The sequence below is a fragment of the Cervus elaphus genome, chromosome 3, assembly GCF_910594005.1.
Source record: "Cervus elaphus chromosome 3, mCerEla1.1, whole genome shotgun sequence".
Lineage (NCBI taxonomy): Eukaryota > Metazoa > Chordata > Mammalia > Artiodactyla > Cervidae > Cervus > Cervus elaphus.
In genome coordinates this window covers 37669673-37693552 of record NC_057817.1, presented here as the reverse complement: position 1 = coordinate 37693552, position 23880 = coordinate 37669673, and the positions used below count along the sequence as shown (strand labels likewise).

The window sequence follows — 23880 nt, the reverse complement described above, 5'->3', positions numbered from 1 at the left end:
CATCAGGCTTCCCACCTGGGGACTGATAAAGGGACTGGGAATCCCCAGAGAATCTGACCTTGAAGGCCAGTGGGATTTGATTATAAGACTTCCACAGGACTGGGGGAAACAGAGACCCCAGTCTTGGAGGGCACAAACAAAACCTTGCTTGCACCAAGACTCAGAGGAAAAGAGCAATGACTCCACAGGAAACTGAACCAAAACCACCTGCTAGTGTTGGAGAGTCTCCTGTGGAGGCCACGGGAATGGAGGCACTGGCAGCAGTCCTGGAAGGACCCCTTGGCATAAGCCCTCTTGGAAGCTGTCATTAATTCTACCATAGACTTGAAGGCTGGGTCACCTCAGGCCATAAACTACCAGAGAGGGAGCATAAACCCACCAATCAGCAGATAACTGCACTAAAGCTTTACTGAGCAAGGGCCTGCCCAGCAGGGCAAGATGCAGTTTTTCCCACCACCAGTTCCTCCCATCAGGAAGCCTACACAAGCCTCTTAGCCTCCTCCATCAGACGGCAGACAAAAGAACCAAAATCCCACAGCAACTAAAACATTACAGAAAGTGAATCAATGAAAAAGCAGAAAGTTATGTCCCAGATGAAGGGACAAGATAAAACCCCAGGTAACAACTAAATGAAGTGGAGATAGACAACCTTCCAGAAAAAGAACTCAGAATGATGATAGTGAAGATGATTCAGGATCTTGGGAAAAGAATAGAGGCAAAGATTGAGAAGATGCAAGAAATGTTTACCAGAGACCTAGAAGAACTAAATCAGTTCAAGCTGGTTTTAGAAAAGGCAGAGGAACCAGAGATCAAATTGCCAACATCTGCTGGATCATCAAAAAAGCAAGAGAGTTCCAGAAAAACATCTATTTCTGCTTTATTGACTATGCCAAAGCCTTTGACTGTCTGGATCACAATAAACTGTGGAAAATTCTGAAAGAGATGGGAATACCAGACCACCTGACCTGCCTCTTGAGAAACCTGTATGAAGGTCAGGAAGCAACAGTTAGAACTAGACATGGAACAACAGACTGGTTCCAAATAGGAAAAGGAGTACGTCAAGGCTGTATATTGTCACCTTGTTTATTTAGCTTATATGCAGAGTACATCATGAGAAACGCTGGGCTGGAGGAAGCATAAGCTGGAATCAAGATTGGTGGGAGAAATATCAATAACCTCAGATATGCAGATGACACCACCCTTATGGCAGAAAGTGAAGAACTAAAGAGCCTCTTAATGAAAATGAAAGAGGAAAGTGAAAAAGTTGGCTTAAAGCTCAACATTCAGAGAACTAAGATCATGGCATACAGTCCCATCACTTCATGGCAAATAGATGGGGAAACAGTGGCTGACTTTATTTTTCTGGGCTCCAAAATCACTGCAGATGGTGACTGCAGCCATGAAACTACAAGACACTTACTCCTTGGAAGGAAAGTTATGACCAACCTGGACAGCATATTAAAAAGCAGAGACATTACTTTGCCAACAAAGGTCCATCTAGTCAAGGCTATGGTTTTTCCAGTAGTCATGTATGGATGTGAGAGTTGGACCATAAAGAAAGCTGAACGCCGAAGAATTGATGCTTTTGAAATGTGGTGTTGGAGAAGGCTCTTGAGAGTCTCTTGGACTGCAAGGAGATTCCACCAGTCCATCCTAAAGATCAGTCCTGGGTGTTCATTGGAAGCACTGATGTTGAAGCTGAAACTCCAATACTTTGGCCACCTGATATGAAGAGCTGACTCATTTGAAAAGACCCTGATGCTGGGAAAGATTGAGGGCAGGAGGAGAAGGGGGTGACAGAGGATGAGATGGCTGGATGGCATCACCAACTCAATGGGCATGAGTTTGGGTAAACTCCGGGAGTGGTGATGGACAGGGAGGCCTGATGTGCTGCGATTCATGGGGTCACAAAGAGTCGGACACGACTGAGCGACTGAACTGAACTGAGAAGAACTAAATAACAAAGAAACAGAGATGAATAATACACTAGAAGGAATCTGTAGCAGAATTACTTAGGCAGAAGAACGGATAAATGACTGGGAGGACAGAATGGTGGAAACCACTACCATAGAACAGAATATAGAAAAAAGAATGAGAATAAATGAAGACAGCCTAAGAGATCACAGACAACATTAAATGCAGCGACATCTGCATTACAGGGGTCCCAGAAGGAGAAGAGAGAAAGGACCCGATAAAATGTTTGAAGAGATAACTTCAAAGAGATAATATTTGAAGCTGAAAACTTCCCTAACATGGGAAAGGAAATAGTCAACCAATTCCAGGAAGCACAGAGAGTCCCAGGCAGGAAAAACCCAAGGAGGAACACACCAAGACACACAATAACAAAACTGATGAAAATAATTAAAGACAGATAAAATATTAAAAAAACAGGGAAAAAAGACAGATAACATACAAGGGAACTCCCATCAGGCTATCAACTAATTTCTCAACAGAAACTCTACAAGCCAGAAGGTAATGGCATGATATACTTAAAGTGATGAAAGGGAAGAAACTACAACCAAGAACATTCTACCAAGCAAGACTCCTCTTCAGAGGTAATGGAGAAATCAAAAGCTTTCCAGACAAGCAAAAGTTGAAGAGGATTCAGCACCACCAAACCAGCTTTACAACAAATGCTATAGGAACTCCTCTAGGCAGGAAAGTAGAGAAGAAAAAGACCTACTACAGAAAACAATAAACCAAAACAATTAAGAATACAGTAATAGGATTATACACATTGATAATTACCTTAAATGTAAATGGATTAAATGCATTAACCAAAAGACATAGACTGGCTGGGTGGGTGAAAATGTGCATGTATGCACTTCCATTTACCACATCACTCTGCTTGATCCAAATTGTATGTAATTATTTTATATTATTAGGTTAATAATGTTTCCATGATGGTTTACAATTGTAATTATCTTTTATTTTGGTCTGGCTATTGATTGTAAAAAGTGATAAACATCTTTTACTATTGTGATTATTTAACTATTACTCACTTAACACCATTGCATCATGACTGGTCAACAGAAAAATAAAAGAATTCTATATCACCAAAATAACCATTTAATAGAAAATCCTGTAATCACTTTTTAAAATCCAGGTGTATATCAGAGTTATCTTGGAATTTTTTGAAAAATACAAATGTCCAGGTATTGCTTTTATTCACCAGAGAGCCAAATATGTTTCTAATGAGCAGCCATGTTTAAAAACACCTGGAGTATATGAGGATCTTTTACTTTTGTCTAGTTTGATTTACTTTTTCTATTTCATATTCTGTGCTCCCATTTTGTTTACTTTATGTTTTCCAATTTCCTCATCTCCTTTTTTTCTGATGTTCTTTCTCAAGCCTTTATCAAACATAGTAGAAAAGCTTTTGTATATGTATATATAAATATGTATAATATATATATCTTAGAAAACTTATGAATTTTTGCCTAAAAAACTTATGACATTTTGGTTTCACTTGTTTGACTTAGTATGAATAGAATGTTAGATTTCTAATTCAAAAAAATAGACATGCAAGAAGCAACAAAGGTTTACTGTACAGCATAAGGAATTATACTCAATATCTTGTAATAACCTATCTGAAAAATAATTTCAAAAATAGTATGTTTATATGTGTAACTGAATCACACACAAAAAAATAATTCTTTTTGAAATTTAGTAATGTTTATCTTTTTGCCAGTTTTTCTAAATGTCTAATCACGTGATACAAAGTTTTAAATATATTTGTGTAGGACATAAGATTAATATAAATGAATTAAATATAAATCTATTTTATTTAAATTACTAATGATATCATTCAAGATGCTCCTGTTCTTATTTTTTCTCCACTTGGTAAAATATTCTCAGAGAAATGTTAATATGTCTCACTATGATTACATATTTTTTCTTTTTCCTTATATTTCTTCTGCTTTTTGCTTTATGTTTTCCTTCTTTGTTGCTAGGTGTCTAATGGTTTATGATTTCTATTTTCTTTGTGAATTGTACCTTTTATCATTAAAAAACTCATCTGTTTCATTTATAATAAATAAAATAAAAACAATGCTAAAAAAAAAAAAGAATTCGAGCATTGAAGTCTGCTTTTGCCACTTAAAAGTTGCTTTGCCTTAGGCCAGTAATATACCATGCCTCTCATTTGCTCCACTTAAAAAGTGCAGATAGTACTATCTCGCTCCTAGAACTGTCATAAAGATTTCATGAGATAATAAATATAAAGCAAAGAGCATCATACTTAGTGCTCTATCTCAGAAAAAGCTTAGCTCCTTTAAATAAAGTCTTGTGTGGGTGGAATAAGGAGCTTTCTGAAAGAAGATGGAGCTTAAAACACCCAGAGTTTAGCTAAATGAGTCTTTCACATGTAATGAGGGCCACTAGAAAAGTATAAAGTTAGAAGAATAGATAGAAAAGAAAATCAAAACTCTTCATGTTGAAGTTTTAAGAGCAAAACTCTTCAGGGTTTCCTGGTGGCAACAAAGATCCAGCACAGACAAAAATAAACAATTTTTTTAAAAAGCTCTTCATGTTGGGCCATCCCTAGTGATCCAATGTTTAGGACTCCATGCTTCCACTGCAGCATGGGACACAGGTTCAATCCCTGGTTGAGGAACTAAGATCCTGCAACGGCTCATGGCTAAAATACAACAAATTGCCTAATTAAACATAGTGAATTGAACTCACATATTACCTTTGTGTCTTCACTAAATTCCACCAAAGTGATAGCAAAACAGAAGCATACATCCACATGGGCAAAGAAAACAAGAAAGATGAAAGCAGCAACAAAAAATTGAAAGCTGAAAAGTAAAGGAACAAGGAGTTGCTGACTATTTTCTTTGTTGAAATGTAAGCAGGAAATGGGCTTCCCTCATGGCTTCAGCAGCAAAGAATCCGCCAGCAATGCAGGAGACACAGGAGACATGGGTTTGATCCTTGGCTTGGGAAGATTCCCTAGAGAAGGGCATGGCAACCCGCTCCAGTATTCTTGCCTGGAGAATCCGATGGAAAGATGAGCCTGGCGGGACACAGAGAGTCAGACACCACTGAAGCAACTTAGCCCACAGCACAAGCAGGAAACGGGGAAAGCACGGGGACAAGCCGCTTGAGTCAGAGTCCTGGAGGAATATCAGGAACTGCAGTACAAGGTTCTGCTGAAGGTAGGGGCACTGGTGGCCTCAGCAGATGAGCTGCTAGACAGCCCGCCCAACCTCACCCCAACACTGCACCTCCGTACAGTGAGTACATTCCTCCACGACGACAGAGTCTGGAGTTTAACTGGCTAAAGAGTTTGAATTTAAAAAAAAAAAAGAAAAATAGTGACTTTGGATATATTTGCCTCAACTCACTTTCCAAAAAAAAAAAAGAGGGGGAGGTAAATTAAATGATAGCTAACAGCCCCCTTCCCCTCCTTAGTTCTCACAATTGAATGCAGGCTCAAACCACATAAACATGTTCTCCTTTCTGAGGCATCTGACCAGACCAAGAAAAAGACCTATAGATACTGAGAGAACCAAGAATTCCCAATAAAACAGCACAGATTATCCTGTAGTAAAGCCCATCAGATAATAAATCGCACCCATGCAGAGCTTCTACTCAGCTCTTAGGCACCTCAATATTAACTATAATCATCAGACATCCAACATTAGAGGCCGACCAAAACAAGGAATAAAAAGAAACTTTGTGATTGGGATTATGCAAAATCCTTAACATCCTTGGGGAGAAAAGAGTACATTTCTGAAATGAGTACAAGATGGTATAAAAGAAAACATTGGAAATTTTAAATACAAAAACAAATTCTTAGATGAGTAGGAGAGAGGTGGGCACGCGTGCTAAGTCACTTCAGTCGTGTCTGACTGCAACCCTGTGAACTATAGGCCGCCAGAGGGGCCCCAGGGAGAAGGCAGCGATCCACCTCTCCCCACACTCTCCGCCATGAGCACCACCCCAAGGGCGACTGTTGGCAGAGTGGGTACCTCTCACCACCGCACATGCCTACGGCAGCCCCATGACAAATCCAGCTCAAGGTCAAAGAACTGGCTTTAGACGGGAGGTTTAGTAACACAGGGAAGCCAGAAGATTCTACCAGAGCAGATTCAGATTTATTATAGATTTGAGATTAATGTGTGTGCATGAATAATCAATGACCCAAAAAGTGGACCAGGAGGGTATGTGAATCACATGACCTCACACTGTCACCTGAAGTTCTGTGCAGTAGACTCACCACATTGCTAGCACTGAGCTTCCTCTCATTATCTCAGACATACACACTTTAATTAGACTAGAATTTTTCACCTCTTCTGGTTTAACTTCTTTCACTATCCATGAGGGTATACATTTTGGGGAAATAGAATTTTATTTCTTGTTTTTAAAAATAAAATGGCCAGAGTTCAAACTCGTCCCAATTTACAAAACACCTCCACAGTTTTATAAAACATCCCTCAATTAAAATGTATTGAGCAAATCTGTGTATAGTCATGTATAGTCATGGTGACAGACACCACTTGAAAAAAGAAATGACTTTTGCCTCGAGTTTGCACTCTAGTGGAGCTGTGCTGTTCAAATTGTTAACCACGAGCCGCAAGTGGCCACTTGAAATGTGACAAAGCTGAAATGAGATGACAAAAATGTGACAAATGCTGTATGTGATAAACACATGCTTATTAGTACAATATGAAAAAAATATGATCTCACTAAATATTTTTATATTGACTACATGACCAGATGATAAAATTTTGGATATACTTAAGCAAAATATATTACTAAAATTAGTAGCAAGTACCTTTCACTGCTTTTAATGTGGCTACTAGAAAACTTAATTATATATGTGCTTGTATTATATTTGTAAGACAGCACTGTTCTAACAGATTAAAAACCTCTTTTAACCTGTTAAGTTTATTAAAATATTAAAATATTTTAAATGCTAAAGAACAGTAGATAAAGTATAAGTAAAACTGATGGTCCAATTCTGTTAATTTTCACAAATAAATTTTTTAAAACTTTACTATTCAAAAATGTCTTTTTAAGAATGGAAAGGTAAAAGAATAACCCCGAAGTAACAGTACTTAGACATGTCAGTCTCACAAAGATATAACTATTATTTACTTTTATTATTTTATTGTATACTTATTACAAATTATTTTACAAAAACTTTCCACTTAAGGTACTTAAATTAAATCACAACTAGAAAAATGGTAAAAGTAGTTAATGACTACTTCCCCTAACAAGTTAAAACTCATTATTTTTGGTTTCATACTTCAGAAGTCCATAGGCTAATCTCTACTTAAGTACATTATTATGACATAATATGTAGCTAAAGAATGAGGTGGATCTAATGTATCAACAAGGCAAGATATTATAATGTATAATCTGAAATGAGGCAAGCTGTCAGACGTTGTAGAAGCCAGCCCAGTGTGGGTGCATCACGTGTAAATGTGCAGAGCAAGACAGGGAGGATACATGCCAAATGTTCTCAGGGGTGGCTTGTTAGGAGTCTTTTTTTACTTCATATACTTTTAATTCTTCTGTATTGTTTGAACCTTTTTTAATAAGGACATTGTGTAACTTATAAATGATATAAAACAAAAGACTGTTGATTTTAACTGTCTTGTAAGTACTCATCACCTCAGTAGCTTTTAAAACCCTTATGCTTGCTATCAATTGTGACCGGAAAATCATAGTATAAATAACAAAATATGTAAACCTGAGAACTATTGGATCATAACATTACGGAGACCCATTAAAGTACAATTACACACACTCTGGCACAGAAAAAGTGCTCTTCTCTAGATCTGAAATTTGATCCTCTGGGAAGTTTTAAGAAATACTTGGGCCAGTAAAATCATGTAGGTCTGTTATCTACCCTTCTACCCCACAGACTTCTAACAGAACCCTGATGTTACTTCCTTTTCCTTTCCTGTGAGTAGCCATTTTTCAAGGGGAGGCTACGGTTAAGTGTGGGGCAAATTAAGATCTGAGCGAACCATTCAAGTTTTATTCTCTTTGAAAAGTAATGGTTTTGGACACAGACAGCCACTGCTATGGCTATGAGGGCAAGTGAATGGGGACAGGTGGCACCTTCCTCTTATAAAAAGATGTATTTTTGCCTCTGGTTGCCATTTGGGACCCAGAATGCTGGCTGTCACTTAGGGGCTATGGGGGGAAAACTAGCTCACATGGTGAGAACTGTAATGTAAAGACAGAAGGTACCTATGTTTCCAATGACATTGTCCAGTTGGTGAATCAGTCAATCCAAGAACTGCCGCCTGCCTGGACTTCTAGTTATCAACTTTCCCAAGGCTAATGATTTCAAAACTACTTTTTTAAAAAATTACTTAATTGGAAGATAATTACTTTACAATACTGTGATGGTTTTTTGCCATACATCAACATGTATTGGCCTTCTAGAGTAATTCAGACACACCATTTGAAGAAATCAGACATTTATTGAGTATATGTTCATTTAATACCACCACAAAGTGAAAAAGATATGAACTCCCCCCAAAACAGAACAAAGCAACTTGCCATTATTCTCCTGTTATATCTGAATCTATAATCTTGCACTCACCTTCTCTTTAATAAATGTCAAGACACACAAACTACTTGGAGGAGGATATCCAATTTATCCTAAAATCGTAATATTTTAAGGTAAAAAGCAGTTTAAGAGTAGTAATCGCTATGTATCACAGTATAGCAAAATGCCTTCTTGCAGCTTTAGAATCATTACTACTCGAAATATTAACACATTTATGCAAATACTTGTGAAAAATGGAACCACCTTCCAGTTTCTGATTTCAGGAACAGGTGCAAACCACCATCTCCTTCACAGATCTTCTGTTACAACATCCATCAAAAGCCACTGGCCCAGCTCTCAAATACTGACAATGACTATGATGCATGTGTGTTGAGTTTGGAATGGATGACACAGTCTACAGCAAAGCTACAAGACCTGAATTATTTTTGCATAACACCCCAATACTCCCTGAAGAAATTTTACACACAGGTTGAAAACAGCTATTGTCCATCATAGTTTAAGTCAACTTATATTTTAAATGGAAGGTACACTGTTGCTTCTCTTTAGTTTTTACAAGGACTAACTATGATGTTGTATATTTGAATATGCTTACGAATTCAGACAGTATATGTAAACTACACATAATCAGAGGCTTCACATCAGTTAAGTTTGTATTAAAAAGTCTGACCAGACCTTCCAAATAGCATTCACAGCATTAGAAGTGAGAGAGATTTTCCTTTTTCTCTCCACATCTTTTCAAAGGCTCTCTTTTGTTTGAAAACTGGAGTTACAGAAAATTCTTAAAAAATAATCCCATTAGACATTTTGAATTATTGGTAGAAATGAGGTGACAATAGGTATTTTTCATTTAGAAGTAAGTTTGACATTTATTTGTAATCATTTCTAAATTGCTTAGTCCAATATCCTATTCCATGCTCTTCTCATAATTCTATAATTGCTAGGTATCTAAATTAACATCATATTCATTTTTAGTTAACAAAAATTCTTGCACCACAATTTACCCCTGCCTTAAGTTCATATAACTTAGCTTTTAAAATCTAGTTTCATGTTCAATGAATCAAGAAACAACAAACATTAGGACAGTTAAGCCAGGCTTTAATAGGCAAAAAAGGGTTGCTTTGGCAAAGTATAAAAGGATAACTGTTACAGTACTAATCATTATTTAATCTACTTTTATTAAATATTAGAACACAATAAGGCAATTGTTTTAAGACACTTGAAGTTACATTTAATAAACTGATAACTGGTCCTACACGGACACATTGTGCACCTACCTTTCCTGATACACTGTGCCCCTACTTCTCTTCTCTGTTTACTCTAAGAAATCAAAAAGTTAAAAATGAAAAATTAGCGGGCTTACTAAATCACTACTGATTAACACTAAGATGTTTATTCCTTACAATATAAACTTCTGAAAAAGAAGACTCTGACTACCCTCTTTCAAGGTTTTTCCATTTAATGTACTCCTGTTGTCTCCTGGTATCTTGAATCCCTTCCTAACACTCCACCTGGAAGTATGCCTACTGAGGAATCAATGGATGTGATGTGTGGTTTAAACTGCCACTCAAGGTAGGGCAGTGGTTCCCAAACCTGGCCTCCTATCAATATCATCTGGGAAAACCAGATAAGATTCCTGGGCCCTCTTCACATCTAATAAGGTTATCCCCTTCCACCCTAACCTCCCATATGATCTATGTGGTCAGTCCTGCATAATCCAGTATCTGGGAGGACTAAAAGGATGTTAAAAAGGAAGATATTTGTCATCGTGTTTCCACAGGTCTTGGGTCACAAACTGGGATCCAATATATAGAAAGAAAAAAAAACTACAATGTAGAATCATAGCACTAAATAATCAGTGAGCAGAGTAACTGGGGAAAGACTTTACTATCAACAAATCAAACAAACAAATTCAACAGAGGTAGCCTGGCTGCCCCTTCCATGAAAGCCTGACCCCGCAGGGCCATGAACAGAGGAAGGCAAGCTGACCGCAGGACAGGCTAGGGGGTTGCAGCTTCAAAAGTGACTGTCCCCACACCACTTCCCTCCCTCTCGCCTTCTCCATTCCCCGCTCTGAGCCACTCTTCTCTTCCTCTGCCTTTGGCCATTCTCTTATTCCCTTCTCTTTCCTCACTTTTCTCACTTCCTCTCTCTTCCTTCTTCCTCTCATCATTCATTTACATCATTCTTTTCTTCACTTTCTCTTCCTTAAAAATTCTTCCTTACACAAGCTAAGCAAATTCACACTGGAGATATAATGCACGTCAGCAAACATTCGGTCTAAAACAGAATGATCTGTGCAGGAGACAACAGCGGGGCACAGAACTTCAACAGCAAGGCCGGAGTGGCGTGAGACAAGCCATGCAGCTAACCCGTTCTCTCCCGGGGCTCACGGCTCCAAGACTGCTGAGTCTCATGAGGTGGGCAAGGCACAATGATTGTTCGCAAGCTTACGGGACTGAGAAGGTGACTGACATGCCCTGGCCCCCTGATCAAGAAGAGAATGCAGATCCAGTTCAGTTTGGTTTTCTTTCCTTTATACCAATAACATTCGACTTGGGGCAAAATGAGAGAGCAGTGAAGCAGTAATACTGTTTCAGGCTCGCAAGTATCCAGAGATAACCGGGTTACTGTATATACATTATGAACTACTCTTCACAGGGGGGAAAAACAAAGTATGCATTTTCTTAAAATATAAATCACAATATATATTTTCTCAAGGTTTTTTTCCTCTAAGATGGCAACTTCATATAAATGAAGGTTGACTACATTATAAAGTCATTCCACTTTGGTAACACTGTAGCCCAGAGATAATTCTGAGGTCAGAATTTTTCTAAGACATAGACTCGAAGAATATATAATATAATTCAAATACACTGCATAGATATACTGTCTTAAGGAAAGAAATATAAAACATTCTGTAAGCTGCTCTAGAATTTAACCTCATTAATGCTGAGAAACTGTATTTCTTGAAACTTCTCAAGGGAAAAGTTTATCTAAAGATAAACTCAGAAAATTCATTTTAACATTGTTAAGGACTTCCTGTGATATCCTAAATTTTAGGTAAAAATAGTCCCTCAGTGGAGAGTTTTCACCATAACCCAATTTATGGTAAAATGCTAATATTAGGTCAGGTCTGAATAAACCAAGTGAAGAACCTTCCAACTGACCCCACAACGAAGAGTGTGTGATGGTATAAATAAGGCACAACATGTGTGAGACCACAGCACACAGTCCAGTTAAACTATGATACACTCTACCCAGTCTCAATCATACTAGAGCCCACGGGGCTAAGAGTCTGTTCACTGAGAAAATTAAACCTAAGGAGCTTCCTAATAATATAAATTCATATCTTGGAAATAACCCCAAGTACTTCCACTAACATTCCAGAGTCACATTTATAATCCACCAACTGTGCTGAGAATTGTGGTCCTAACTTCAGCCTTCAAGTTGGCAGAATGATTTCCAGTGGTTCCCAAACTAAACGACACCAAAATCATCTGAGGTGCTTATTAAAAATAGAATCATAAGGTGACTTATTTTTGCACTCTTATCATAAGGGAAATGTGCCTTCGATATTAACTGAAGCCAAAGGGGGGGCAATGTCATTGCAGCTACCAAAGTGTTTATACAGGTGAAATAACATGATGACTGGCATTTTCTTTAAGATACATCAGCAAAGGAAAAAGGGACAGATAACACAGAAGTGGTAAAACACGGACGTGTTCAATCTGGACGAGGAGTACCACTGTACTATTCTCTCCACTTCTGTGCAATGTGCAGACCCATCTGGATATGGCATACCAGGGTCATCTAAGGTGAAGCCCAGGCCATTCTCATCAAGGTCTCCACAAAAGCCTAATGTGGCCAGGCAGCCAAGGGTCTTCCTCTGGGGCCATTAAAAATGATCCTATCTGCTCCAAACTTTGAAATTCTAGGGATCCCATTTTTTATTTAGCCAATTCAATCTCAACACGTTCACGAGTCCTCATGTTCACCGTAGCATTCCCTAAATGCTTCTGCCCCACGAGAGCCGGGCTCTTGTCAAATTCTGATTCATCTTTCTCACACCTTCCTTTCTCAACCTGTCCTTGACTCAACTGCTCAAGGCAGAGGCCAGCTGTTCTCCCAACCCCCACAGAGGGCTCTGGGTCTTCATAAAGCCAGTCACCACTATTTCAGGTACTTCATAAACTACCATGGCAGTTTTCCTTCATGATTTTCTCTTCTCTATTTAAGTATTAAAATACCAAAAGGAGAAAAAGAAGTTAACCTCATAGTACTTGGTAAAGAGACATGTGCCCCAGCACAGCACATGCTAAGTACTCAGAATCTATAGTTATATCAGTTAAAGGTCAAAAACACTAAGAAAAGTAATATTTTTCTTACTGTCAGGATAAAAAAAAAATAGCTGTCTTAAGTGATATTCAAAAAAGGAGGACATGCACATTAACCAAATCAAAACTATGTTTTCTACAGTCAGATGTGACAATCTTAAGCCAAATCATCCATGATAGTTTTCTAATGTACTTAAATTAAGGTTGTATATGTATATTTGCTTCTTCAAAGATATTTTGCAAAGCCATTTTGAGGTAGAAGGGAAAAGGTTTCAATGGACCACTTTTTCCTGCTCCACTGTTAACTGTAATCACTGCTCACAGAAGACGTAGCTTCCATATTTTGGTCCATCACATTTTCCACCATGACAGAAGTATACTTCTTAGGTTCTCACTTTATTATCTGCATATTTATTGCTTCCAGAATGCCCAGTAAAGCTGAAATTTTTCATTTAAAGTGATAAAAAATTTTCCTAAAATACTTGCTTAATAATCTTAGACCTGACTTTTGGCAAGACAGTTAAGCACATACAAATGAAAACACTACATTTCACAAATACACACAAAAACTAAAATCCAAACTTTCACTGTTTTTCTTATGGAGCTCAATCTTAAATGTGCAGCTTACGTATAAACTAAAAACACTTTTAAACATGATTGTCACAAAAATATTTTAAACAGAGATGAAATGTATAAAGGCACACACAGATTGTCAATAGTGACATCAGTTCCATCACATTTCTTTAGAAACAGAACCTTTCCTGTTTCTGTAAACAACTTCTTTTTCTCACACATTTAAAGTGAGGTTAGTGCTGACGTAAGATTATTGCTATACTCACAGTTTGAGTGTTTCCACTGTGTATGAGGTACATTTTCTCCATTCATACATCCTTACTGCCCTTACCTACTGAAGAGTTAAGAGTCAACCCAAGTCTGTAGGCTATAACCATTCAATAACATTTTTGTCAATACTGGAATGATACCAGATAACATTATAAAACATCAGAGATCAAAAATATCTTCTTGTTGAGGTCCAAGACTTCAACTTGTTCTTCATTACATGAAAATACAGCTCATTTGACTTCTTCAGGAAAAAAATTCTACTGAAGATGAATAATTCCTTCCTGAAAACTTCATCTAAGACTATTCCTTCACAATAGTCTCTGATATTTTGTTGTTTTAATTCATTTGATTTAGCAGTCACCAAGAATCACCTTTCTTTCGGCGGTCTGTCATAACGGTCTTGTATGCTTTTTGTCAGCTGTTTGATAAATATTTTGTAAATTTTTCCACAGTATGTATGCACTGTCTTTTGTAGTTCCAGTTCTAATGGTTTTAATAAGGAATGGATGTTGTCATCTTCAAAAGAACACTAGAGAAAGAAGATAAAAAGACAAAGATATATATAAAAATTTAACTATTCCCAATAACTTCTTCAATCAACTTTGTATCAACAGTCTCCACTTTAAAAAGTCTCATAGAAAGCATGTGCCCAACAAATAATTTCAATGAATTAAATAGAAGACATCTCACAGGAGGAAGGAGGAGGCAGAGAATCCTGAGTCAAGGCAAGGACATGGTCAAGAGCAGAAAAGACCCAGAGATTCTCACAGCTGTGAGAAGACAAGCAACAGGTCTGAAGGTGGCTGAGAGAGACTAATAAAAGCCAAAAATCACTCTGGTAACACTGGTGAAGCTGGACTGGGAAGGACTGAGATGGAGACAGCACAGTTCAGGGTTTCCCAAAGAACCCCAGCTGCACCAGGATAGATGTTTGAGAACTGCTAAACACCATGAACTCTTGAGTGAGATTCACAGGGACACGTGAGAAACTATTAAAACAGAAAATACACCTGTTGGACGTTGTTTGATCCACTAATTCCAAAATGTACTTTCAGAATCCTTTTTCACTACAAAATGTATTAATATCTCAAGAAATATATTTTGGAAAACACTGTAGTAGTAATAAGTGGAAAAAAAGCTGAGCTCTTAGTATTTTCGGCCATGTACCTTTTTATTATTTGCAACTACAATCAGAAAGACTGATGGGGCTTGAAAATATCTTACAGGAAAGTTTAAAGTCAGTAAAAAATGGAAGACTCTAAAGGAAATTCAGAACCAGAAATCTAGGAGGACTGCAAATGACCCGAGGTTTACTACCCTGCCGCAGAGGGAGAGGAAATGGAAGCACCACTTGAATCACAATTAGTGCCTGGTGCACTGGGAAGACCCAGAGAAATCAGGTGGAGAGGGAGGTGGGAGGGGGGATCGGGATGGGGAATACGTGTAAATCTATGGCTGATTCATATCAATGTATGACAAAACCCACTGAAAAAATAAATAAATAAATAAAGGAAAAAAAAAAAGAATCACAATTAGTGAGCCTGTAGGAAGCTGCAGCCCCTTTATGGAGAACAGGCCGAACTTCAATGCTCATTCAGAACACTGCCGTGGTAGGGCTGCACAGAGATCCTAAACCCTTGTGCCTCTAGTGCAAGAAACTAGAAGCATTAACTGCATGAAACCTTCCTTCTTGGGTAATTTTTTCAAACCTAATCCCATACACTGAAGATAAATATCTTAAAGTATTAAAAAAAAAAAAAGCAGGGGGGAGAAGAGGCTTAACTAGAAAGAAATGTAATGAAAAGAATAACAGCCAGCACTCTGGGATCTGGAAGAAACTGCTGAAAGCTGGACTGGTTAAAAAGCAAGCACTCCCTACACACCAGGCATCAGGCTAAGAGCTTTACATGCAGTAAAGCATGTAAACCTCACACCAACTTTATGAAACATGACAATTCACAATGAAGCAACTAAGGAAGGGAGAGAGAATTCTCCCAGTTACAAAGCTCTGAGCGCTCAAAGCACACAGCACTGCCTACCCAAAAAAGCAAATGCAACTGTGCCAAGTGAGCTTCAAACCTCTGCTGAAAAGATGAAGCTCAGTTACCAGTGGTGAACTGCGGTGTGCTCTATATAGATGTGTCTACATTTGTCTGGGGCTAAAAGTAGCAGCCATACTGAAGAAGGGAACCTCATCAGGGTGTAACACCTGTAATGGAGTGACGGTCTGCTAACAGTTCACTGTGTACAAAAACGTACTAGGGCAACGGTGGCTGAGAGGCGAGTGATACTGGGCAGACCAAACTGGTCTTTTTCCTACTCTACAACGACTAAAAATGAAAATGCTACAAAGGTGTTTAAATGTTAATTCCTGGGGAATACCTGAGATTCACTTCATTTTCTTGTGATTTTAAATCCCAGTGTCTGTGGTTAAAAAAATGTTTTTCTTCACTGGGAAGGTCTTGTGATGAGTATTTTCCTGAAATAAAAACAGTGCCTCAGGGATTACAGCTCCTTTAGTCCACCATAGAAGTTTGACCTTTAAAGAAGAAGGTGAGAAATCACCAGATGCCCACCTGTATACACAGAGCCAGCACTCGCCCTCCGCCAGGCTCAGACTCCACAGCACCCAGGACTGCACGCACCTGGCCTCCAGAAGCTCCCCTGCCCAGAGGCCACGGTGCCCTCCCCTGGCTGCAGGCCTCCTCCTCCCCTACTGCGTGCTACCCGACTCGTCCACACCTTTGGCTGCCTGGTACTCGTCCTTCCAGCTCAGACCGATGTCTGCTCCTCCGAGAAGCTCTCCTGACACAGATAATCACTCCCTCTTCACTGGCACCATACCCAGCACACAAACTTTTAGGAAGGTCATGTTTTATTTATAAGAATGTCAGCTGAAGGCAGAGAGTGAACAGTGAGGCTATGATGCCCACAATGAGATACTTCAAGGCATTTTCAAAAAACAGAACATATTTTAAAAATACAAGTACAATGGCAGGCAGTTCAATCCTTCAGATGCCAAGTGCCAGCTACATACAAGATTGTGCAGGAGAGGATGTTGAGTCCCCTGAATCTCTGCAAATCTACTGCATCTGATGCAGACACAAGAAGGGTATGAGGTAAATCAAAGTTAACCCAGAAACACCACAAAATCTAATAACTCAAATGAAATACAGGAAGCAGAAAATACTTTACAGAGCAATAAAATGCTTTATTCCCACTGTGAATCTGCACTTTTTAATCTTAGTATTTGTATTCACTCAACAACTAATATTTAACAACTATGTATGGACTGTAAAGCCTGATTTGCTGGCAGACATAGCCATGCATTCAAATTTTACAAATGGTTCACATCCTATGGTTCACAACATTCAATGGCTATGACTAAGCTTCTCTCTGAAACTTGCATAGATACCTCTGTCTGAACAGTAATTCTTTTAAAAATTATACTTTCCATTGAATAATAGATAAGAGAAGATAAAAACACTAACCAAGCACCAAAAAGACCGATTAACTTCGTTAAGATGAAAACTGGGTAGATAAGGCTAATTAATACAAACCGAAAGCAACCACTAGTCATTAATTACTTCAGGGTTTGAAACAGTTTTTAAAATAAGATTTATTTCTTAAAAACCGAGTGTAATTAATCAGCTTAAAACAAATACTCAGTTTTTTTTAAAAGTATATACTTATAAGAGATCAAAGAAAAGATCAAATAAAACTAGTAAGATTTAATTCCTTAATAATGGATTTTTTTTTTAATGCTCAGAGGCAACAAAGAAATCACATTTTTATAGGAGTGCATTTCTTTTCTACCCTGCAAAGTCTCAGAACTCCAAAACTACCTTTTGTTATTTTTATCACCTCTTGACAAGCCATAATAAAGCACTATTAAAATATGATACTGATTCTGAAGGCATACAAGGTCAGCTACATGAAAATGAACATCAACACTAAATTTTATCATTCTTCAGTGAGTGTAGCTGTATCATGATAAACTGATTATTCAGAAACCCTTTCTCTCAGGCTTATAGGATTAAGAAACTTAGAAAAACACTAAAGCTGTAGCCTACAATGCTATCAGCATTTTCCCTACCACCAAGTGTGAGCAACACTCATTTCCAGGAGAAAACTTCAGCTGCAGATCATCACCTTACACAGCACACATCGTCACCACGTCCAGCCCAGTCCAGCCACTGCCTACTTGCACCCATCACCCCAGTCAAACAGCTCAACTCCTGACCTCCTCACGGGATTTTCACCACCCTCAAGACCTTTTCTCAGGCAGTGTTGGTTCTGCCTGCTCACCTGGCAAAATCTTACTCATTTCTTCAGGGTTCACTTCAAATGCCTCTTCATCAATGAGGCCTTCCTTCCCTGGCCCTTCGGGGCATAGCTGCTGCACTCTTCGTCATCCTAATACAGTCTGTGTCTCAGGAGGTTAGTTCAGTATCTTTATTCTCATTCCTATTAGTGAGACTGTACTAGCAAATACTGAGATCAGTCATTAGCAAATACTTAAGAGTCTCGCCAATAGGGGCATCAGCTCTTTTGATCCCCACACTTAGACCAAACCAGCACTCCTGTTGCTGATATCTGTCTTCACATCCATAGAAGATTAGACACCGTCCAGCAGCGCAGAGAACATACCCCCTGAAAGATGAATGGTCACTTATAACTTCTCCCTAGGTATCGGTGAATTAGCTGCATGGATAGTGACTGATATACAGCTCATTAAGCAAAACCATAAATCCAATCCTTATTTGGCTTTGCCCCAAGTCTTGGTCCCCAACATACTCAGAGACCTGATTCATGCATCAATCTACAGGTACGTGAAGTATAATCATCTCCCCCTGTCAATCCACCTTAACTACATAAAAGTGGACTGTTAAGACCAAGGGGAAAAAGAGACAGAAACAGGTACCTGGGGTGACAGGGCCAGAATAATTTTTTCCAAATTTAATATAAAGTTTAGTATTTAAAAAAGAAAACCTCATTTACAAAGGCAACAAAGAAAACTGAATAGACTTAAGATGTGTTCAAAATCCACAGTATGAAGAGATCTATTCAACATTCCTGAAAGACACAAATCAAAGACAACCCTTGTTCCTAAGATGTCTCAATACCATCAAAACGTCAGCAGTCACTAAGTCGACATGTGACGATGACACACTCCCAACGAAAAAACAACTTTTTGTTAAATGTGTTGATATCTGTGTAAAAATAAAAATACACTAAGTAGGAAAACACTATAAGGACAGGATGTGAACAGGGAACAACCCTTCAGTTCAGTTCAGTTCAGTCACTCAGTCGTGTCTGACTCTTTGGGACCCCATGAATCGCAGCACGCCAGGCCTCCCTCTCCAGCAGGTATTAAAATACAGCACAAAGACATCATAGTTAAAACAGTGTGTAAGTGCACAAATGGACAGACCAGTGGAGCAAAGAGAAAATCCAGAAATCACAAATGGAACTTTAGTATATGATACAGTCAGTATCTCAAATCTTCAGGTTATAGATAACCTTTCAAATAAACATAATTGGGACAAGACGGCCACTTGGAAAAAGATCAAATCAGATCTACCCCTTACTCAAGAGTAAATTCCAAATTGAGCAGAAGACTAAACGTAGTAAGTGAAACAGTATATAGGTGAACCTTTCTGTAAGCTGAGTATAGGTAGGGAAAGACTTTCTATGACTTTTTTTTAAAGGTTTTAAATTTGATTACACAAAAATTTTTAAAAAACAAACAACTCTGAATGACAAAAAATGCCATAAACAAAGTCAAACTGGGAGAAAATATTTACATCAGATATAACAGAAAAAGAACTAATATCTTTAATACACAAAGAACTTGCAGCAAATGATGGGCAGGTGGGAAGTAAAGTATGAAAGTCTCACATGGTGATGACTGTACAACTCTGTAAATATACTAAAAACCACCAAATAATTTACACTATGAGTGAAAAGGATGGCATATGAAATATGTTAAAAATAAGTCATTTTTAAAAATCAATAGAAGACGAAGTAAGAGATCTGAAAGAAAATTCACAACAAAAAGATGTAAAAACAGCTGTTAGATATATAAAAAGATGTTCATCTCACTCATACGAGAAAGTGAAATTTAAACTAAGATTCCATTTCTCACTTATTAGCATGGCAAAAAATTTTCAAGGTTGACAATACACTCCTGTGCATAACAGGCTTCCTCATGAACTGTTGGCAGGAATGCAAATAATCCCTATGTAGGGGAAACAGGCAGTAACTTCCATTAAAATTATCCCATGTCCAGGAATTCACCCTAATTAATACATTGCTTTCTCCTTCCTCCCTCCCTCCGCCACTTCTTTCCTTCTTTTCTCTCTCTCTCTCTTTCTCTCCTTCCCCCTCTCTATTGGCCCGCCTTTCAGTCTGCAGAATCTTAGTGTCCCCAAACCAGGGATCTAACCAGAGCCCCGGCAGTAAAAGCATGGAGCCCTAACCACTGGTCCACCAGGGAATTCTGCAGCATTATTATTCAAAATGTTGGAGAATACCAAAACGTTCAAACTTAAGAGATGAGTTGAATAAACTCTAGTACATGCACAAAGTGGAGTGTCATACAGTTGTGTAAAAAACATATGAGGAAGATATTTATAAATGCCCAAACTTACAGAATATTGTAAAACAAAAGCAAAGAACAGATAAAGATGAACAATACCTTTCATGTAAGAAAAGGGGACTTACAAAACATACGTGTACCCTCTCATCTGTACAAGAAGGACAAACCAGAAAATGAAATTAGTGATGGGGCTGGGACTTGGGGTGGAAGGATGGGGAAGGAACAATTTCTGAGTAAACCCTAATACAGCTTTGACTTTTTGAAGTATATTAATATTCCTCATATCAAACTGAACTTAGGACTTTCCCTGATGGTCCAGCGGTTAAGACTCTGCCTGCCAATGCAGGACACAGGTTTAATTCCTGGTCTTGGAAGATTTCACATGCCATGGGGCAACTAAGCCCAAGAGCCACAACTACTGAGGCCCCTGCTCTAGAGTCTGTGCTCTGCAACAAGAGAAGCCACTCTAAGGGGAAGCCTACGCACGGAAACTAGAGAGCTCCCACGCACTGCAACTAGAGTAAGCCCTTGTGCAGCAGCAAAGACCCAGACAGCCAAAAAGTAATTAATTAAGTCCTTAAAAATTCAATCAACAAAGATGAGGGGAAAAATCTTAAAACTGAAAGCATATGGAAATACATGAATCCAACAGTATTTCAAATGAATAAATAATGACACTGACAGGAGAAGAAAAAAACTAATGCAAATACAGTACAGAACATGCACCCTCATCCAGGGGTGGGGAGGGCAGGAGAAGGACTGTAAACAAACTGAATGTTTACAGCCAGCTAGTTTTTCAAGGAGAGGAGTGGGGATAGTAGTACAAATGGAGCATTTCTGAAATTATTTTGAATGTATTATAGCATTAAGCAAAAGAGGAATTTCTAGTTTGCAGCAAGGATTCTAACTGGAAGAAAACAGAAACCATGTAGAAGAGGAAAGGAAGGAGCCTGGGGGAATGAAACTGGGCACACTGGTGCGGGCAGAGGTCTCTGTGTGTGTATGTGTTTGCATTTTTGTATTTCCCAGCTCTGCTGCTGAAAGGGCTTGGAAGGGAAGACACCTCTGCAGCAATAAGCATCAGAGTTCCTTAGAGAGACAGCTGATTTCAGGGCGAGGGCAGGGAAGGCATAGTAAGATAAGCCTGGGATATTTTGCTTGTACCTGCTCTTTGAGAAGGTACTCAAAATGATGGGAATGCGTCAAATAAGCACAAGAGATGGCAAAAGGGGCACTCAATCGCTAAATTTGGCACAACTTCAGCATCAATATAAATAACATTGAACACTGCATTACAATTTGCTGAAAAGAATAGTATCAGTGAGTTCATACTGATAATGCATAGGTCAGTAAGTGGGCAAAAGGCAGTGTCCTTCCTTAGCAGAAAGCCAAGTGCCAGAGCTATATGGGGAGGGTGTGGTGGGGCTTATCACTATGGAACTAGAGTAAAGGATATGCAAATTCTCTGTAAACCAGGGAGCATGTCCACAAAAACACTTAAAAAAAGAAAAAGAGCTTACATTTCTCAGTGCTTCATAAATAGCTCTAAATGCTGGTTGTTTATCATCATGGTAAACACCTCTGTTCCCATGGAGAATAAAGATTCCTTCTTCTTCAGCTTCTTGGCAATTGCTTCCATATATGCAATGATCTGGTCGATAATTCCATTGGCAAGGAAAAACAAAAAGGCTTTCTACGCAAAGATAAAACAAAGAAGTAAACACACGCTAATTCCACAGAATTAACATTCTGCAAAGATTTTAAACTTAGTTTACTCTGTCTTAAACATAAAGACTGATAATATAAGCCAAAATCAAATAAATGCATTTTTTTCAATTTTGACTAAATACTATGGTTTTTTTTTTTACAAAGAATAAAATAAATTTTAAAAATTACCTGGATTATGAAAAAATATGATATTCAACAGATCTTGATCACCCCATGTAATGTTCAGTTTGTATTTTTTAAGCAATGGCATCAGTATATCTCCCCATCGTAGTCGTACGGTGGTCATATCATTCTGTGGGTAAATACATTAACAGATTTCTCAGACTTCCAGGTTAAAAATGGCAGCATAGTGACAGTTCCTCATTCTTCCCTTAGCAATCATTACGGAGCAACAGGAGATGCGCAAACTTTTTTGTTACAAAACAATGTGACCCTAACGTAAAGTGAGGAAGAATGAACAGCTCAAGTGGAGAGATAACAAAAGATATCTGAAGCTGTAGGGAGACATGATGAAACTAACAGAAGTCAGGAAAAAAAGGGAAAGAAAAAGGAGATGCTGGTTTCAGTGCTATGACTGTACCCTCATCCTAAAAAGCACAGTTTTAGTACATCTGTCACATATCTAGACACAGCACCTATGTCTCTGCAATACGCTGCTGAAGATTAAACATGTTACTATATAAATGAAAAGTACTAGGAGCAGTGGGGCTTCCCTGGTAGCTCAGACGGCAAAGAATCTGCCTGCAATGCAGGAGACCAGTTCAATCCCTGAGTCACGAAGATCCCTGAAGAAGGGAGTGTCTCCCCACTCCGTTATTCCTGCCTGGAGGATTTCATGGACAGAGGAGCTTTGCAACCTATAGTCTATGGGGTCGTAAAGAGTGGACGTGACTGAGCGACTAACACACACACGAGCAGTACTTGGCACGGCGTTGGTTAGCTCTCATCACCATGATCACCATGATTCTTAGACTGATCTGCTAATCCTTTATAATCGACATTTCAAAGAGATCACTTGAAACTGATAAATAAAAAATAGATACTGAATTTAATCAGATGCCTTTGCAGCCTCTATGGAATTACTCTTGGCTCATTATTTTAAAACTCAAAGTCAGATACGTAAGGAAACAACAGAGTTGAAAGAGGCCTGGGGATCATTTGAATCTAGGGTGAAAAGGGGTGGAGTTGAATACTAAGTCTTTTATACAAATCTGACTTTTGGAAACTCTCTAGGTTTAAAGTAAGTACTTTTCAAACTATAGTTTGCAACATGCTGATGAGTGAATTTTTCATATCCTCTGAGAGATTTAAGTACAGAAATTGAGCGTAAAATTTAGAAACTTTTATAGCAATTTAACAGAGTAATTTTATGTCTATTTATTTTAACATTTTCCAAGTAACTTATTTATATTATTTTTTACAAAACCATTGGCTCATGACAGATTGCAAACAATGTTTAAAAAAGCACTGATCCTTCTTCACTGATCCTATCTCCTGAGAGTCTGAAAACAATTGTTACAAGCTATTCAAGGATATATAGTAAACTCAGTGGAGGAATAAGCAATCTATCCTTTGAGAAGGAAAAGTAAGAATTCCTAGGAGAAAAAACTACACATTAAAACTAAATATAATCTACTGTAGTAATTGTATTACCTTCTTTCTCAGGATGCAGTAAATACAGTGACTATACACAATGAGAAATCTCACACACACACACACACACACAAAATCTGGAAAATGACTGAAACAAATATTACTTAAGGAAATAGTAAGAAAACAATTTATTGAAAGGACAACTCTGCAATGAGTCACTGATCATGTTAACTAAACACTCTTAGGAT

At 38.2% G+C, this 23880-nt stretch overlaps 1 protein-coding gene across 2 annotated transcripts in view; it reads right to left on the bottom strand.

Moving 5' to 3' along the window:
* Positions 1 to 8424: 8424 nt before the first annotated feature.
* Positions 8425 to 23880, bottom strand: part of GXYLT1 (glucoside xylosyltransferase 1) — a 49633-nt gene continuing 34177 nt past the window's right edge. For both annotated transcript variants that reach the window (XM_043886825.1, XM_043886833.1), the window contains 3 exons: positions 22208 to 22331; positions 21832 to 22004; positions 8425 to 14239 (listed from right to left, as the gene is read on the bottom strand). In XM_043886825.1, coding sequence (XP_043742760.1) covers positions 14078 to 14239; positions 21832 to 22004; positions 22208 to 22331 — 459 coding nt within the window. In that variant the 3' untranslated portion in view covers positions 8425 to 14077. The remainder of the gene's footprint in view (positions 14240 to 21831; positions 22005 to 22207; positions 22332 to 23880) is intronic.